Source organism: Meles meles, chromosome 11 (genome assembly GCF_922984935.1).
Source record: "Meles meles chromosome 11, mMelMel3.1 paternal haplotype, whole genome shotgun sequence".
Lineage (NCBI taxonomy): Eukaryota > Metazoa > Chordata > Mammalia > Carnivora > Mustelidae > Meles > Meles meles.
Window position 1 is genome coordinate 66,081,234 of NC_060076.1, and position 13,639 is coordinate 66,094,872.

The following is a 13,639-nucleotide window of genomic DNA, read 5'->3' on the forward strand; positions in this document are numbered from 1 at the left end:
AGGATAAAATAATGACTATACACCATCCTAAATTTGAGGACTTTCCTGTCCAGTGGGTGAGAAACACACATACACACACACACACACGAAATAGCTACTGTAAGAGTTGGGCGTACAAATAGAGATTTGTATATGGTATACATTCATGTACATAATAAAATGACTTTAATGAATTTTAATTGTAAAGTAATTAAAAGAAATACCTGTACTGTTTTTCCAAGTCCCATGTCATCACCAAGAATACATCCTTTTCCTTGAATGAAGTGTGCATAAAGAAACTGGGCTCCTTCCCTTTGGTAGTCTCTCAAATACCTGTTAATAGTATAAGGAATAGAGTCCCCATCTTCAGATAACGGAAAAGCAACAGCAGATGATGGAAATTTTCGGTCTGGGAAATAAGGTTTTTCCAAATCTTCATCATCAAATATAAAATTCCTGGAGCAATCTTTAACGGATTTTACTTCTTGAAGTCTTTTAAGAGGTACTTTTCTTTCTTGAAAATCTGAATATAAGATGATTGCAAAGGACTTCCCATTTTCATCCACTATGACAGATTTTACGCTTGCTTCACAAAGTGTCCCATTATCTGGAGAAGGGGCAAGACATCTTTCTCCTGGATGCCATATGTCTGTAATAATAAAGAAGATAATAAAATTTCCAAATCTAACTTATAAAGTAACCCATTTATCCACTGCAATAAGAAAAAAATATCTCACACGAATACCCTTTCCAAATTACTGAAACAAGATAAATTATAACATGTGTAGATATTCTCCTAAAACATATTGTCAGATGTTCTCCTGTAAAAGCAGAATAAAGGATATATAACTTACTTCCAATTGTTCTCACCCTGGCTGTGTGTCATAATCTCCTCATTCATGCTTGGACACTACCTCTGTTGATTGTGGTTCAGTGGCTATGGGCCATAGGCTTCTGGTTATATTACTTTGTTTGGTGGATATTGTTGAATTCAAAGGGCCATTCTGATTCACAGCCATGGCTGAGAACCACTGATTTAGATAGTCATGATGATTCATGAACATTATGTATACTATTCATGATATGGTAGAGTAATAATAAATGGGACTTGATAATGAGTAAGCTAAAATCCTCTAGACAGCAATGCTTTTGTGATTCTCCTGTCTGCTTTTTCCCATCTCCTTTCTCTATAGACAGCTGTTCCTTCTTGTCAATACTGCTACTATTTGTTTTAACTTGAAAAAAAATTTTTTTAGTATTGCTGCTTCTAAACTGTTTCTTGAATTTGTATACAACTAACCAAGGGAATCTGTAATTCAACCACAGAGTAACATGTGCCAGCTCTATCATAGCTTTTTTCCTTTCCAGTTTTTAAAGGGTTGCAGTTCTTAAAAAAGAAATGAATTCCAAGATCTCTTTCTGCTAATATTCTATTATTTGAAAAGTCTGACCCCTTTCTCTATATGTATTTATTCGGTGCTTAATTGTATAGCTTTTTATTTTATTTTCATTTTTTTAAGATTTTTTTTTAAATTTATTTCACAGTGAGAGCAAAAAAGCACAAGCAGGGGAGCAGCAAAGGGAGGGAGACAAGCAGGCCCCCCACTGAACAGGGAGCCCAATGCAGGGCTGAATCCCAGGACCCTGGGATCATGACCCAAGCTGAAGGCAGAAGCTTAACCCACTGAGCCACCCGGGCACCCTATCTGTTTTATTTTCTATTCAGAAAATATAGCACTATGAATAGGGAGGGGAGTATCTTTATAGCATACAACTAGTATAATTAAAAGATACCAAATAGAGGATATTAAATAAAAATATTTGCTATATGGAATTTCATATAGCAAGAATAACAGAGAAGTTATATGGCTACAGATATAAGAATACTAGGAATTATTTTTCTCACATATTTCTTATTGAGATCAGGGGACCACTGGTAGTTTCTTAGGATCTTCCGATGATTTCTCATTAGGTTTTTATAACATTTGTGATTATAATATGACTGGTGTATCTATACTGTCTTAAGCACAAATAACTCATTATGCTATTCCTCAGCAGTTGTGCTTCAAAAGTAAAGCCATTATTCCCCACTAACTTTGGTAAGGTTATTTTGCATAACAATTAGAAGTACGTCAAGAAAAATCTATTCTCCTACTCTAGTCTTTGGATCCAAACTGTTAGCTTTGCGCAGTGGCAGTATCGTAGCCAATGAGGTTTATCCGAGGCACGATTATTGCTAATTGGATCCAAACTGTTCAAGAACTGTCACACAATTCTAAAAGACATAGTTTTAACAAGAAACTAAAACCTTGATCCACTGTACAGGGATAACAGATCAGTTGGCCCTATTTTCATAACTGTACCATTTGAGCCTTAGGACCTGAATTAACCCTTATAGCAATTCTTAACACATTATTTCTGTTTCACATGATTTGCTTGCCTATCCAGAAAATGCCTTCCAATTTTTAAACACTTAAGTCATTAATGTGTTATTATTCAACATATATGTTTTTACCTACCAAATACTGTATGTACCACAATAGGTATAAAATGAAAAAAAATGTAAAAATGATAATGATTAAACCTTGCTCAGAACTAGTCTTTCCAAATCTCATTAAATAGCATCATCATCTAGCCAACTTTTCACGATAGAAAACCGTTAGCCAGCCCTTATTTCTTGTTTTATATTCCTCCCTACATCCAATCCACCAGAAAGTCCTGCTCATTCTCCCTTCATTATTCTACCACCTTTCCAAAACAACTGTTGGCAAACTTTTTCTGCAAAGAGTCAGATTTTAGTTATTTATTATTTTAGTTTTGCAGGCTATACAGTCTCTTACCCTTGTAACACAAGAGCAGGGACAGAGAACACATAAACAAATGGGCATGGCTGTATTCCAATAAAACTTTATCTACAATAAGTATCAGGCTGAATTTGGCCCTGGCCCATAGTTCGCTGTTCTCTGCCCTAAAGTATTAACTTTGGCTTTCTCCTAAATTACCACTATAAACTCTTAACCATTCTCTCTGCTGCCATCCCTACAATCCATTTTACACACAGCAGCAATACTATTTCAAAATATAAATTACTGGGTGCCTATGTGGCTCAGTCAGTTATACATCCGACTCTTGATTTCAGCTCAGGTCATGATCTCTGGATCCTCGGATTCAGCCTTGAGCCAGGCTCCATGCTCAGTGTGGTATCTGCTTGAGGATTCTCTTCCCCTCTCTTTACCCCTCCCCCTGCCTGCATGCTCTTTCTTTAAAATAAATAAATCTTTTAAAAAAAATTAAAAATTACTAGTAAATCTTGAATGTAAAACTTTTCAATCGTTATCATTACATAAAGAATAAAGTACAAATTCCTTACTATGGCCTTTAAGTCCCAGCATGATCTGCTAATACTTAATCTCTCCAAATCAATCTCACTTTTTCCCTGTAGTCAAACATGCTAAGCAAGTCTTCTCTCAGCTGTTTTTATGTCATCTTCTCACCTTATTTAAAGTAGGGTACCCTTTTATTCTATATCTCAGTATTTTATTGCCTCCATAACTCATATCACAATGGTTAATGACTATGTTTATTTGTTTTTATCTGTCTTTCCCACTAAGGGGTAATTTCCTTTCCAGGAAAATGTCTGTATTTTTCAAGTTTTATCCCCAGCATCAACACTCAATAGCCACTCAATACATGTGCTGAATTTATTAACAAACACACATCCTCTATCTCACAGATCCTCGATATCTAGTGAGGGAGACAAATACTAAAAAGTTCACAAACACAAAATTGTAGTAAGTGCTTCAGAAGATAAGAACAGAGTACTATAAAAAAAAAAAGTATTGAAAAAAGGTAATTTAAAGGGGAAGAAGATCTAAGAGGATCTCTAAGCACACAGCATGTGCAAAAGCCCTATGGGCTACACACAACAATCTCTGGAAATCTATTTGGTTCCATAGTTTGAATAATTTCTAGAACTAAATAGATTCAGTTAAGTTTGAGCAAAGGCTGGAATCTCTCTGTATTAAATTCTAGAACAAATATCTTACATTGGGAGGATTTCCTATGGGGTTGAATGGCAGGTCCTCTTTAACGTCACTACCTTTCCTCCTTCATTCCAGACTGGCTTCCTTGCTATTGGTCAACCATGGCAAGCATGATCCCACCTTAGGGCCCCTGAGTTTTCTATTCTTTTCATCAACACTCTCCCTAAACACCCGAATGACTGATCCTTTCACTTCATTCAGGTCTCTGCTCCAATGGCATCTTCTCAGAGGTGTTTTCTCTGACCACTCAATCTAAAATAGCACTCCCTGCCACTCTTCCTTTACCCTGCTTAATTCCATTATCAAAGAAAAATACGAAATATCTGTTATTGTTTATCTCAACTTAGCTCCCTAGAGCAGGGACTTACTTTGTTCACTACTATATCCTGGGCACCTAGAACAATGTTTGAAACTCAAACATTGAGTTTGAAACTCAAACTTGTAGGACTAACAAATATTTATATTTGTTATATTTGAAGCTAATATTTGAAGACTTGTGTGTGCCAGGCATGTGCTTTATTTCATGTAAGCCTTGCCACCATCCTTTCATGACTTCATGTAAGTGATATTATTAGTTACATTTTACAAAGGGTGAAACAGAGGCACCTGGGTGGCTCAGTGGGTTAAAGCCTCTGCCTTCCGCTCAGGTCATGATCCCAGGGTCCTGGAATCGAGCCCCGCATCGGGTTTTCTGCTCAATAGGGAGCCTGCTCCCCTCTCTCTCCTGCCTGCCTCTCTGCCTACTTGTGACCTCTGTCTGTCAAATAAATAAATAAATAAAATCTTTAAAAAACAAAACAAATGGTGAAACAGATAAACGTTAACCAGCTTGCCCATGGTTACAAACGGCAGATCCAGGATTTGAATCAAGCTATCTGACCTTATAGCTACACTACTGTACCATGCACACAGGAATAAACAAGTGCCGGGAACTGAGTAGTCCCTCTTCCTTTCAACTGATGTCTGAGTACCACAGCCACTACAATCCCCACTCAGTAGCTTCACTAGTTGTTTCACCTGCCAGGCTTCTGTGGGTAGTTATACTTGTGATCCCTGAGTTAGAGTGTCATCAATTCCTAGCCTTCAGAGTTGAGTCTTATTACATGACTTCTCTAAATTTTAGCTCTGAACTCTTCATCTATTTAATGAGGTGGATACCTTCCTCAAAGGAAAGCATGGAGATAAACAAGCAGCATATTGCTGGGCACAGAACACTCAATAACTGAGAGTTTTTATTATATCACTTTAAAGAATGAAAGCTATTAATTTGGGGGCAAGAAGGAATTCCACTTGACTTGTGTTAGATAACCACACCCCCCTTAAACCTCATTTTGAGGATCGAATAAAGGTGGACTGTAAGGCCCTGATTCAGGACATCATATGTTAAGGTCTTTGTGCCATCAAATAATGTGAACTGAATATCTCAACCTTTATTCACCTTTGTAACAACAAACTTCTACCATTCGCTAAGAACTGGGGCATAGAAGGATAAAGAATAAACATACTACACTTTTAGTGAGGGCTTAATATGGACCAAAAGCTGGGTCACATAAGTGCTTTGCATCCACCGTCACATTTCGTAATCACAAGAACTCAGCAATGGTCTCAATTTTACAGATGAGGAAACTGCCCAGTTTCTCAGCAAGTAACTGTCAGAGCTAGCACTAGATCCAGTCTGACTCCAGAATCCAAGTTCTCAACACTGAATCCCAAAGAGCTTGCGCCAGACTCCAGCTGTCATTGAGAAGAGCCCACAAGGTAAAACCCCAACCCCAAGGGAACTGGCAGGAATGGGTCCAACCCAGCGCAGTAGACAGATGCCTGGGCTGACAGGCGAGCACCGAGCTTGTACCTTTGCCGGCGGTTTCCGCGCGAGGCTTGGGGGCAGAGGGATCCATCTGGCCAGGGGGAGGGGCCGGGCAGCCTGGCTGCGTACAACACTCGACAGGCGGCCGAGGACCTAGAGGACGAGGCGGGCGGGAAGACTGAGGCCAGCGCCACTTCCTGCAGCCCTGCGTACATCGCCCCCCTGAAGCGCGACGCCAGCGGCCGAGGGGAACACAGGTGGAGCCCGAGAGGATCCAGGGAGAAGGGAGGCGGCGTCCCAGGCAGCGGCAGAGCTGGAGAGCGGTGTGGAGACTGGCAAGGCGGCGCTCACCTAGTCACCCCGCGATCCGCCCGGGGAGGAAGCAGGCCGGCAAACGGACAGACCTTACGCTCTCTTTCACAGTTGACCCTACCGCTACCTTCCCCGGCAACTTTCAGCCCTGGCTCGGAAAATCCCGCGAGATCGGGCGCCTGAACTGTCATTGCGATCTCGCGATAACAAAATCTTGGTCCACATGGGCGGAGTCGTGTTCCCGCCATCTTTGCCCCAGATGCCTGTAACACAAAGGTCCGCGACACTTGCAAATGTCGCGAAGTTTGATGTCGCCGGCCTGCCTGGCGCCGATATTGCAGACAACATGGAGGCGCGAGGATACCCGTGGGCTTGCACCTGCGCCAGTCTTTTAAGGGCTGACTCAGAGCTGGAGACCTTGTGCGCGCTCGCTGCCTGCTGGCTTATAATTGATACTTCTCGCGTCCCCCGTGTAGCGCCTGCCCAGGAACTTGAGTTCAGGGACTCCCTCCTGGAGCGCTGTCTCAGCGGGGTGGGACACCACCCGGAAGCCAGCGCTTCACGACACTCACGGGTGGCTGAGGAAATTTAGAGGTCACACACTAAAATATAGTCAAAAACGACTCCTGTGAGTGCAAACCAGCAATACGTGCCATAAATGGAAGATAAAGGTAAAAATACTACGAAAATTTAAAGTGTTTTTCCGTGTGCCATCTACGGTTAACAGTGGTTTGTGTGACATTACGGGAAAACACTATGCAGGCGGTGGGCTGTTATTGTTCAAGCATCATCAGAACAACACACTACTCACAACTTAATAGACACTACTTATCTAATACTTCGCCAGACCTCATACGTTGATTCATCCAAAAATGTTTTCTGCACATATTGAAATGTTTTCATATACTGTGGGATATTTCATTGAACTGGATTGCTTGAACGGGCTTGTATTGGTTTCCTATTGCTGCTGTAACAAATTACCACAAATTTTAGTGGTTTAGAACAGCACAAAAGTATTAGGGATAACACAAATTTATTATCACACAGTTCTGTACGTCCGAATTCTTAACGTGGGTCTCATTAGGCTAAAACCAAGGAATCAGCTGGGCTACATTCTTTTCTGAAGGCTCACCAGCAGAATCCATTTCCTTGCCTTTCGACATACTCCTTGGCTCATGGCCACCTTCCTTCTATCTTCAAAGCCAGCCTTCCCTCTCTCTGAGACTTCCATAGTCACATCTTCCTCGGATTGCAGCTGGGTAAGATTCTTTGATTTTACCAGATTGGGTCTACTTGAATAATCCAGGATAACCTTCCCATTTGAAGGTCTGTACCCTCAATTACATCAGCAAATTGCCTTTGCCAGGTAAAGTAATACATTCATGGGTTCCAAGGATTAGGATGTGAATATCTTTAGGGGCTTATTATTCAACCTACCAACTGGTCTAAAAGAGGAAAACAATGTCTGCCAATTGCTGCCAATAGGTATCTATTCGTTGAGAGATGCGAACAATTAGCAGTATGTTTTCATAAAATCCTTTGTCTAGAATAGCACTTGTTTCTGTTTACCGACAGGTAGAAACTCCGTATCTAAGAAAAACATCTAATTCACTCACTATGTGTGAGATGTTGGCCCTCACATGTGGTTGAGAGGTTATATCACTTAACCTCATTGCTTCAGTGTCCTCAACCGTGACAGCAAAGAGGCAAGTAACAGTAACCTACGTAAAAAAGTGTTGTTGTAAGAATTAAATAGGTTAAGTAAAACATCTAAAACAGTACCCGGTTGTAGGAAGAAATATGTGGATTGCTATTACTGTTCTTATCAATGGAATGCATCCACTTGAGAGTTGCATTCTATATAACCATGGCTTCATTTTTTAATATTTTGGCTAATAGTTGATAGTACATTATTACTTAGATTAGGATTTTAGACTACATTCTAACTTAAAACACCATAGATTGTAAGGCATATTATTTAGGTACAACTGAAAAAAAGGAAAAACTGCTCATTATATAAATTTAATATGCATCCTGATACAAAAAAGTTTTAAATGTAGGGGGAAAAAATCTGCTTCTTGGAATTGATGAAATATATCTGTTTTACTTAAACTCTTTTCACATTGTCTCCAAAATTAATGGCAGTTGGAAATTTCAACCAAGCTTACTTTTTTACAACTACCAGAAAGGTTTGATTATTCCCCCCCACACATACACTAAAATAACTAGTTCTGTAATATTGTCTTGTTATTCCAGAGGTCTACTAATTTAAGACCTTGATTTTTATTTTTTTTAATTTTTTTGTTTGTTTTTTGTTTTTGTTTTTGTTTTTGTTCTTGTTCAAGAGAGTGAGCATGAGGTAGGGGACAGAGGCAGAGGAAGAAGCAGGCTCCCCACTTAGCAGGGAACCTGGCACAGGCTTGATCCCAGAACCCTGCAGGTTCTAACCCTGCACCTAAAGTGGATGCTTAACTGACTGAACCACGCAAGTACCCCAAGACCTTGATCTTTAAGAGCTGACATCTAAATAGAAGTGATAAAATCAGAAATGAATTTTATTTAAATGAAAGAGGTCATCTGGTTGAAGGAATACTCTTATGACTAACAGAGGAGGAGGAAGCCTCAATTTCTGAGTATTAATTAACCTCACCACCATGTTTATGATGCAGAGTGAAGCAGAAAAAATCATGACATAAAAATATGTTTTAGTGAATTAGATGCCTCACAAAATTAGATATCCTTAAACACTCCTTCCCCCCACTTAACAGTAGCTTTTGTCTAAAGCTATTGCAAGGACATCCTTGTCTAGGTGCTGATGTGATAATACTGTAATGCTAGTCACTGCAAAGTGAAATTGAAAGTCTTGCAAGATATTTGGGAATTCCTAAACTCAATATAAATGATCTTAGATAACTAGAACATGTGGAAAACCATTGGCAAAGGAGAAGCTAGCAAAATTGAATTATTAAAACTACAAAAAGACAAGAAACACAGAGGATGATAGCATAGACATTTCAAAGAATATTACTTAAATATCAAAGAGACCCTTGAGAAAAATGATTCTTAAATTTTACCAAAGAAATTTTTTTGTGTATGCACTGCAAAAATCAAATGTATAGCTATATGTGGTTCATATAGCTCCAAAGTTGTGTGTTAATTCAGCAGGAAAGCTCAAGAAAAAAAAATAAGTATGTATTTCAGTTCATTTGGGCTTCTATAATGATACCACAGACTGGGTAATTTATAAACAACAGTAATCTTTCTCACAGTTCTGGGGGCTGGGAAATCCAAGATCAAGACATCAGCATGGTTGTGTTCTGGTGAGTCCCCTCTTCCTGATTCATAGCTGGCACCTTCTTGATGTGTCCTCATACAGTGCAAGGGGCTAGAGAACTCTGTGGTATGTTTTTAAGAACACTAATTCTGTTCATGAGGGCTCCACATGTGTGTATGTCATCACTTTGGGCACTAGGATTTTAGCATATTAATTTTGAGAGGACATGAACATTCAGATCATAGCAATATGAAAACTTTGAACTTTGAAAATTTCTTAGTTAGATAATTTTAGGTTTCTCCCTTGATAAAATGTACCAGCCACTGTGTCAAGGGAAGGAAAGGAAGAATAGATGAGTAAGAGCAAGGCAGACATGGTAGAAATAGATGTGTCCTTTACCAATCTATAGAGTTTAAAAGGCAGCATTGTTCAACAGTATGAATATATTTAACATTTCTGAACTGTACACTTAAAAATAATTAAGAAGGTAACTTTTGTGTGTCTGTGTGTGTGTGTGTGTTTACTGCATTTAAAAAACAAACCAAAAGGGTCAACAAAAGAACTGTTTAACGCTTGAGCCAAGTGTAGTGAAAGATACATAGTGAATCGCAGTTTAGTGCTAGGACTGTGTGATTATTACATCTTGAACATTCATCAATGCTATTTTTACTTCACAGACTCACTGAACATTAAAACTTGAAGAAATCTCAGAGGTCCTCAATCCTATGCTCTAATTTAAAGATAATTAGGATAGTTTGAGAAATGTTAGTTTATTTTCCCAAGGTCACAAATAGAAAATAAAAAAACCAGGATTAGAATATGATTTCTCATTCTCAGTCCAATGTGATAGATGTATAGAAATATTATTTCATAGAAGATATTTTTAAATTTGAAAAATTAAAACCTATGATTCTATTTCCTATAATATTCCATCTCATGTCATGTAATAAGCCTAAAAATCCTGCAACAAAACACCAAGATCTGCAGGTTGAAATACTGCTATAAAAATATCCAAAATGTATCACTAAGCAAAAAAAAAAAAGTTTAAAATACTCACCAAAATAAGGAGAAAAATACTTTAAAAAAGTTAAAAATTAATTTTAAAAGTTAAAAATTAAAAGTTAATTAAAAGTTGAAAATTAAATAAAGTTAAAATACTCGCCAAAAATAAGGAGAAAACCGAAAAACAGCTTACTAATCTTCTACTACTGTATTGGAGGTATTTGTCCATCTCAGTTACAGAAAGGTCTGAGTTTTGTCTGTCTTATGGGGACAGAAGACATGGTATTCAGCTCTTGCAAGGTCACAAACTGGAACTGAGACCCTCATCTGAAATCAGAAATCCTGAAAGGCAACACCCTCAGTGAAATTACTGGGTAGATAAAAATCTGGAAAGCAGAAAAGGGGGAGGATGAAGAAGAGAGACTTGTCTGTTGTGGCTTGGGCTCTATGGACAGGGTTGTGCATGTGTGTGTGTGTATGTATGTATGTGTGTCAATTTCCTTTAACATTTTGAAACCACTACCATATCCTCAAATGGACTTAGGATTTGAGTTCACATATTCTGTATGATCTGGGAAACCCCAAGCCAAGATAATAACATAATGTAGTGTCAGATTAATTGCATCCAGGTTGGAAGAAGGAAGCAAGCTCATCTTCTCTAAAGGAAAACATGTTAAAACAAAGATTCCCCAAAGTTTCCAGAAATAAATCCGAAACAATTCATAATTCCCAAACTGTAGAAAGAAAAAAAAAATTGCTTAAAACAAGCCTCCATGAACAAAAACAAGCAGGGAAAACATGCAACAGAAATAGACTCTTAGTGATTTCTGTTAACAGAAGTATTAGATAAAAGTGTTTGTGTGTGGTTAAATATTTACTGATTTTTTTTTTTAAGTGGAACTGAAAATATGAGAAAGAAAGAGACTGTCAGAAAAGAGCTAATAGATTTGTTAAAAGAACCAGAACTTCTGGAAATGAAAACCTTAATTATTGAAATTAAAAACTCAATGGTAAGTTAAACAGCAGATTAAATACACCCTAACAGAGAATTCATAAACTGAAAGATCTAAAGAAATGACTCCAAATGAGAGCAGAAAGTCAGATGGGTGGAAAATATAAAGGAAAGGTTAAGAGAAATGGAGGGTAGAATTGGATTTCCAGAAATAATAAATAGAGACACTGAGGGTAAAAATGTTGAAAGAAGTGATACCTGAAATTTCAGATTCAGAAATCATAATGAATTAAGTATAATACAAAAAATAATAAAATAAAATCATTTAAAATAATAGTAATATAAAATAATATATATCAGTATTTAGACATGTTGAAGTAAAATTACAGAAGCAACAAAGAATCTTGAAAGCAGCCATTTTCTAAGACAGATTACCTGTGTAGAATAGAATAACAATTTAACTGGTAAAAGTTAACTGATAATGGTTAATAGTAACAAGAAAGTCAGAAGAACTTGGATAGTAACTTCCAAGTGCAAAGAAAATAACTAGCAGAGAAAATAACTACCAACCTAAAATTTTATAATCAGCTGAACTATAATAAGAGCAAAATAACAATATTTTCAGACAAAACTAAAAATATAACACCAATGGACTTTTGCAAGACCTTTTTAAGGATTTTGAACTAAAAAAAAAAGTGAAATGTAAGAATGATTAAACCTTACAAAATGAAAAATAACCATTGACTGTATAAAACTTTAACAACGATGTAATTCGGAAATATAAAAAATAAAGGGAAATTAAAACACTGGACAGAAATAACTTAAAAATGTGATAATAGTTGGAAGACTTTAAGGTATTTGAGGTATTTCTGTTGGAAAGAGAAGAGCAGAGATAACCTTTACTAAGCAGAGTATTCTCATTAAGTGTCAGAGTATATGTAAATGGAATGGAATATTAAAGGAATGTGTAAGTTCTTAATAAAAATGCTAAGAATATTAACATCAGACAAAACAAGCTTTAATGTAAAATGCAGTAGGTATAAAGAAATTAGCCACATAAATGATAAAAGTCTTAGGTTGCCAGGGAGGTAAAAAGTTTTCTACTTATCACCACTAGTAACAGTCCCAAATATATATATGAAAGTTGTCAGAATTTCAAGGGGTAAATGATAAGTCCACAAACATGGTAGGAATTTTTAATACTATTCACAGTAATTCTAAGACTAAGAAGAAAAGTGGAATTGAGCCACACAATTAGCAGTCTTGATCTAGTAGACATGTAGACTACTGCATTCAATTGTTAGAGAATAAACATCTTCACGAGTACATAGGGAACATTAAAAAAATTGACCATGATCTGTGTCATAAAGCAATTCTCAACAGCTTTCCAGAAATCTGATTCATACAGACGATGTTTTCTGATGCCATGAATTAAGTTAGAAGTCAACATTTTAAAATTATTGTTAAAAGATTATTGGGGCACCTGGGTGACTCAGTGGGTTAAAGCCTCTGCCTTCGGCTCAGGTCATGATCCCAGGGTCTTGGGGTTGAGCTCTCTGCTCAGCAGGAAGCCTGCTTCCTCTACTCTCTCTCTCTCTCTGCCTGTCTCTCTGCCTACTTGTGATCTCTGTCAAATAAATAAATAAATTATTTAAAAATAAAACAAAGGATTATATATTTGGAAATTTAAAAACACTTCTAAATAACTTAGGGGTCAGAGTTTAAGAAATCATGATGGAAATTAGAAAATAATTGTGAAGCAGAGTTAAAAATATATTTTTAGGCTCTTTCAGCTTGCAGTCCTAAAATGACAAACCTCGTGTTTTACTGTAAGATAGTCTTCCATATAATATTTCCAAAGGAAGTCACCAACATAGATTTTAGGTTCCTAACTCCTCATCTACATTGAGGATAAAAAGGGTGGAATAAGCAGAATTAGAGGACTAGGAATGGGAGATTAGAAGAAGAGACTGATAAAGCTATTGTAGTGCTAAATCCCACACTTCTAGACAAGCAAAAGGCTCTAGAGGGATCACTTGGAAAGTTTAATATGAAACCCTTGGAATTTGTGGGACATCATAGGCCATTTGCCTCAAACCTTAGAAATCTGAAGGACAAATACTGTGGCGGGCTAACTGCTCTGAAGTTGAGTAAGACAAGTAGATGCATTGGGGACCACCTTACAAAGGATGACAAAAGGATGCACTTTTCCCTGGAGCAGATGTAGATGCTAGGTGAGAGGAAGCCAGCAGCCATTTCAAGATGACCCT

General features: G+C 37.5%; 1 protein-coding gene and 1 pseudogene across 1 annotated transcript in view; one reads left to right on the forward strand and one right to left on the reverse strand.

Moving 5' to 3' along the window:
- The window catches only part of ERCC6L2 (ERCC excision repair 6 like 2), a 135,221-nt gene extending 128,813 nt beyond the window's left edge, over positions 1–6,408 (reverse strand). Inside the window, exons 1-2 of the mRNA XM_046022877.1 lie at positions 5,875–6,408; positions 204–628 (exon numbers count right to left, since the gene is read on the reverse strand). Of these exons, the coding sequence (XP_045878833.1) occupies positions 204–628; positions 5,875–5,920 (471 nt within the window). The 5' untranslated portion in view covers positions 5,921–6,408. The remainder of the gene's footprint in view (positions 1–203; positions 629–5,874) is intronic.
- Positions 2,159–2,319, forward strand: LOC123953624 (annotated as a pseudogene).
- Positions 6,409–13,639: the final 7,231 nt, after the last annotated feature.